The 6,389-nt window shown below is 42.7% G+C and overlaps 1 protein-coding gene across 2 annotated transcripts in view; it reads right to left on the reverse strand.

The window, feature by feature from the left end:
• Positions 1–1,043, reverse strand: part of LOC134459200 (glutaminase kidney isoform, mitochondrial-like) — a 61,217-nt gene extending 60,174 nt beyond the window's left edge. For both annotated transcript variants that reach the window (XM_063211496.1, XM_063211494.1), the window contains exon 1: positions 616–1,043. In XM_063211496.1, the coding sequence (XP_063067566.1) occupies positions 616–899 (284 nt within the window). In that variant the 5' untranslated portion in view covers positions 900–1,043. The remainder of the gene's footprint in view (positions 1–615) is intronic.
• Positions 1,044–6,389: the final 5,346 nt, after the last annotated feature.

Genomic DNA, 6,389 nt, shown 5'->3' on the forward strand with positions numbered 1-6,389 from the left:
CCTCACGCGCGCGCGCGCACGCACACGCACGTGTGTGGTGTGTGTACAAAATAAGGCATATGACTTCAGAAATATCTGGAATTTGTAGAATGGGGAGTCGTGCCACTACAACTGATGCCACCACTGTAGCAGCTAAAGATTAGTACAGCTGCATACACCGGCCGGCGCTTTGTCTTGAGTGGAATTACCAACTCCCCCCGGCTTTTTCCACACCCACATGAATACTACAGCAGCCTCACAGAATGGTATGAAATGTGCTAATTAAACTATAAAGTAGCTATTCTATGTACTCGCAACCACAAGTATCGAATATAACAATTAAATGTATTCGTTAGAGGAATTTATTGGGCAGCGTAGGACGTTTGTCCCACTATGAATTATACTGTTAGCGTTAGCAAAGAGCAAGCTAGTCAGCAAGGTGGTCTTCAGTGACAGTGTCAGTACATAATGCGCCCACACAGTCTGATTCTCACTTTCTCACATAAAAAGTTGCCTGTCTGTGTCTGGTTGGCAGCTGTCTCGACACTTGCCTTACATCAAGTCAAAGCTAACAGAAATATATTAAAGAAATGGCAAACTACCGTTATCTTTCCCATTCATTCACTGGTTACTCACTTTTCTGCAGCAGCCTCTTTGCTGAGTTCATTTTTGGAATTTGTAGAGCCGGCATCTGTCTTCGTGCACAGGTACCTCACCCCATACGAGGTGGACAGCACAGGTGGGTGTCCCCCAACACAGAGGGACTTTAGATTGGACCCCAATTTGACATTGGCACAGCCGGTGCTGAAGCAGCAAGAGGCGGTTAATGACGTCTTATTTCTAGCTATACCTGAAAAAGGACGCGCGCGGTTGGATTTATACAACTCCTTTAGCACTAACGTGAACCTAAACTGTAACATTTCAATCCTGTCAAGCTAGATGATGGAACTGTTCTATTCAAGAGATACCGATAAAGTGTTAAGAGTTTTTTTAAATCTATATCGAAATGATGTATGAAGATGAACACGGCAGCATCCGCTAGTCTTCGCCTATGCACTATTTCAATGCTTATCACGACAACGCCGGTCAGTGGACAGAAATGTGTAGTGTACACGCCCTTTTAGAATGCCATTGGCCGCGCGTCGTAGATAATCTGATTGTGATTGGTGGAGCGGCACTTCATTTATATTTTATTTCACATCATTTCCCTTCTGTAAAAGCCGCCCGGCGGCAGCGGCATTTGCAGAAACTGAAAGTAGTCGGCGACGTCTGAGGGATGAATTATGTAGTTTATGATGGTTTGGTCTCACGCAAAGACAAACGAGTTATAAACTAGACGTAAATGTTCTATAGACTACTTCATCTGCATACTTTCAATGAGTAAGGATTTAGAGTTTAAATTCTAACAGAGTTTAAACCATGCGTTTCAAATAATTCAACGCATGGGCATATTCGTGAATTTCACAAACATGCAAGGACTGACATCTGGTGATAAAGTCACCAGTAATGCCAATTCAATGGACAAATCATCTTAACTTGACAAATCAAGGCCTGTGTTCAGTGAGCTACCTCAAAGAGAAACGACAGTATAATAGAATAATACAATACTTGCCAGACGCAATTGTCTACTATGATTTTGATGTTAGCTAGTTCTAATGTTTTGCCACAATACTGTCACGGTCACGACACTAGTGATGATGGCAGTGGAAGAAGAACCGCAAGGTGAGACGCGCGCCATAACACATAATGTGGTGCAATAACGCCATCTGCTGGACAAAATATATAATCACTATTTGGGTACAATTTTGACCATGTACACAGGGGCTTTACTTCCAGTTATTGTTCTCAACAAGAGCTGTTGAACCGTCGTACGGAAACAAAGCATAAATCACTGGGCTGGGGACAGTGAGGTTAACCGTCTTGCTCATGTGCTACAAGTAGGCTAGACCATTGTCACTCTACGGAACCTCCACAGCAGAGGTGTCACCACCAGAAGTAGGCCTAAAAATTCAGGCTGTAAGGACACAACAAATGATATTACATAATTAGGGCCCGAGCACCGAAGTGCAAGGGCCACGCGGTGGCCCTTCGCCCTCTCGGTGCGAAGCCCTATTGTTTTCCGAAGGATTATTATTATTATTATTATTATTATTATTATTATTATTTTTCTCCTTAGTCTTCTGTCACGTTGGGCCATTTTTGGGGTACTTCCGGTGCTCGTACACTTACGCCACTTGGTACACAGATTGGAGATTCCCACCGCTACTCAGACGCCGAATATGAACCCCCGATGGAACACGGGTACGAGGCCACGCCCCCGAAAGCGTTTAGGGGCGGGGCCGACATATACTTTGAGCTAGAGACTCGGGACTTTTTTTAGGGTGTGTATCTCACTAAGGCGCATCATAAAGTCCGATACAACGATATGGCCACGCCCAACAGGAAGTGAGATATTTTGACTTTTTTGGCTTTTTTTAGCATTTTTTACGTACTTTTACGTACTTGTCCTACACCGTACATCGTATTGACTTCATATTCTGTGGACATGAGCTCAAGGCATTGAAGATGATATATTGCGAAGGAATTTTTCACATCTCTTAATTTGCCAAGATGGCGGCTCCATGAATTTAGGTATCTAATTCTAAAACAGGAAGTTGGCCACCATTTCAGTTTGGAGTGTTTTGTAACAGTGCAAACGCACACTTGTATGCATATAATGAATACTAACTTTTCTATATGCCTGAAATGGAGGCCACGCCCCCAAACTGGTTTAGGGGCGGGGCCAACATCTACTTTGAGCTAGAGACTCGGGACTTTTTTTAAGTTGTGTATCTCACTAAGGCGCACAATAAAGTCCATATAACGATATGGCCACGCCCAACAGGAAGAGACATATTTTGACTATTTTGTCATTTTAAAACAGGAAGTTGGCCACCATTTCAGTTTGGAGTGTTTTAAAACCGTGCAAACGCACACATGCATGCATATTATGAATACTTACTTTTGTATATGCCTGAAATGGAGGCCACGCCCCCAAACACGTTTAGGGGCGGGGCCAACATATACTTTGATCTACAGACTCGGGAGTTTCTTTAAGTTGTGTATCTCACTAAGGCGAACAATAAAGTCCATACAACGATATGGCCACGCCCAACAGGAAGTCACATATTTGGACTTTTTTGTCATTTTAAAACAGGAAGTTGGCCACCATTTCAGTTTGGAATGTTTTAAAACCGTGCAAACGCACACATGTATGCATATAATAAATACTTACTTTTGTATATGCCTTAAATGGAGACCACGCCCCCAAACACATTTAGGGGCGGGGCCAACATCTACTTTGAGCTACAGACTCCGGACTTTTTTTAAGTTGTGTATCTCACTAAGGCGCACAATAAAGTCCACACAACGATATGGCCACGCCCAACAGGAAGTGAGATATTTTGACTTTTTTGGCATTTTAAAACAGGAAGTTGGCCACCATTTCAGTTTGGAGTGTTTTAAAACAGTGCAAACGCACACATGTATGCACATGATGAATACTAACTCTTCTTTAAGCCTGAAATGTAGATAAGGTATAGCGCCACCATTTGGTAGGCCATGGAACTGCAGGAGAAGTGTAATTCTTCAACATCTTGGGAACTGAACGTCGTACAGACTGTTTTAGGGGGTCACAGCAACACGCTTATCATGACAATGCTAATGCTAATTTTGAATGCTAATTCATGCTAATTAGTTTTTCTTCAATATCTCGTGAACCGAACGTCGTACAGATTCCATTTTTTTTGGAGGGGGGACATAGCAACATGCTATGTGGCATGCCCTGGCCCTGCAACGTAGGTGCGAGGGCCCGTCATCGCCGCTTGCGGCTTTAATTGTTACTTGTTACACCAGTTATTCCATTGTACCTACAGAGGAAGATAGACTTTATTGTTACTAGGGGGATGGGGTACTGCCCCAAATTTGATCCAAGCAGTTCAGAATCAGCTGGTTGAGTACAGTAGACCCATTTTGTGAAGTCACCTGTGTGGGAAGGACAGTAGCAAGATTTTTTTTTCTATTTATAGCCTACTGTTACTTTTGATACCTCTGTGTACAAATGGCCATTAAAGCTGATGCAGCCTAGGTATAGAATGTGAAGATCAGTTATTCACATGCAGCCAGATGTTCCATAGGGGGGTGGGGGGACATGTGTTATCTCTTTAGGGATAGAGGCTGTGTCACAGTAGCCTACAACATTACTCCAGCTGTTAGCATTAGGGAAGAGGGTGGATGATCAAAGTGACCATTTCAATAGGAATGCTTTGGGAGCGTCACCAACTTGGCTTGCGCCCCTATAGCATGTTACTTCCTCAGTTGTAGCCTGCAGGTAAATTGGTTTGGCATGGAGGGATACACCTTTTAATCCCATGTATGAACAATGATGGTGGTTGCATGGCTGAAGCATCCTTGAGCACATCCTCCACTTTGCTCCAGGGGTAAGTCATCTACAAACTTAACCCTTCCTGACCTATACACTTTGTTGTCTGTGTATTTCCTAGGGACTTTGTATTTGCAGGTGTTGCATGGTTTATGTCATCATTTGTAAGTCGTTTAGAAGCTAAATGCAATGTTATTGTAATGTAAATAAGTCTCATTGGATAAAAGCGCCTATAGTAGTTGTTTCATCCAGATGGGCCCATTGATAGAACTATTTGCTGTTTGCTGAAAACACTCAAGTACATGATAACAACATTGATATAACATGACCAAGAGTCATAGCCTCATAATGCAAGCCGTCCCACCAGTAATAGTCATTGAAAAGTTAACCATAATACTACTGTACACTGCTATGACATAACACAGGGCCACAACACAAGCCATTTACACACAGGCCATGTTATAACCTTATTGTCCTCAAAACTGTCATGACCAACTCTTAATCTCTTAAGCCTCTCTGTAATGGCATAGTGATGTTGTTATGATGTAGTTGAGTCTTTCCGCAAAGTGTGAACAGGCCCGCCGGCGGGCCCATGTGCACAAAGAGGCTACGTAATGCACTACAATTTGACATTCTGATAGTCAGGGCTGAACTAGGGGAGAAATAGGACCCGGGCACTTTTGGCTTAAAGGGACCCCTCGTAATTGTCGGCGCAGAACTGACTCACCGGTGGACCCTGCACCCTTGTGGGCCCCTATTTTCAGATTATTTTTTTTTTTTACATTTCTGAAAATAGGGGCCCACAAGGGTGCGGGGCCCACCTGGATATGCCAGCTATGCCAGATGGCCAGTCCAGCCCTGCTGGTAGTAACAGCAAATTCATAACACTGTCTTATTATTATAAAATATCAAATTGACTGTAAATATACATATGGTATGTGTTGGGAGGGACCTGAACAACTGTAAGCCTAACGTGAAATAAAGAATGATGACTTTCAATAGTCCAAATATGTTCATGTAATATGACATCGTTTGTATTTCAGGGAGCCATCAAGCCATACCTCTGGAACATCTATTCAGCAGACAAATCTGTTATTGTTTGATGTAATAAAAAACACTTTATCAATAGTACAAAACCAAGAAATGAGGTTGGGTAATTGGTTGGCATTTGTTAACTGGTCAGATCAAGAATTCAATGTCCCTTGATTCATCCAACATGCGTGCACATAAATATACACCACAAACACGCATGCACACGCATGCGTGCGCACGCACGCACGCACACACACACACACACACACACACACACACACACACACACACACACACACACACACACAAACACAAACAGATAGGCAGAGGCAGAGAGACAGAGCGACTTGTATTTGAATGAAATGAAAGCCTCACTGTAACAAGGGTGCTTATGCAGGGTGCTTGATTCAAATCCTATTGTAATGAGTATACAGCAAACAATTCTGCGTGCATTAGTTTGAGTATGTCTGTTGTACATGGAGTGTTTGGACCGTCCACCAACTCAGAGGATGGAGGAGTGTAAAACAAAAGCCATCCAGGCTAACAGAAAGAGACAGACATGCTGATTCAGCAATAGTCAAGAGAGGTGAGTCATGGACTCAAATGTCAGCAATCTATCAGGAAACCAAGTCCTCATGGTGTAGTACAGTAAGCATATTTAATGCAACTGTATTGTGGGAAACTCATGCAAAAACAGCACGGTACAGGGACTACCCTGGCTCGCCTATTCAAATGAAACTCGAAATATCACAGCATTACTTATTTCCTATCTCTACAAGGTAAAAAAGACTTGTCCAACAATGTTGCTGTTCTCCATGGCTAGGTATGGTACAGCGTCTGTCATTTTACTTTTACAGGATGAACCTGAATGAAGAAATTAAGGTTGACTCCAATAATACTCATTTACACTCAACTGTTTCTTTCTGATCACTTATAATGTGCTGAATGTGTTTCACAT

The sequence above is a fragment of the Engraulis encrasicolus genome, chromosome 12 (genome assembly GCF_034702125.1).
Source record: "Engraulis encrasicolus isolate BLACKSEA-1 chromosome 12, IST_EnEncr_1.0, whole genome shotgun sequence".
Lineage (NCBI taxonomy): Eukaryota > Metazoa > Chordata > Actinopteri > Clupeiformes > Engraulidae > Engraulis > Engraulis encrasicolus.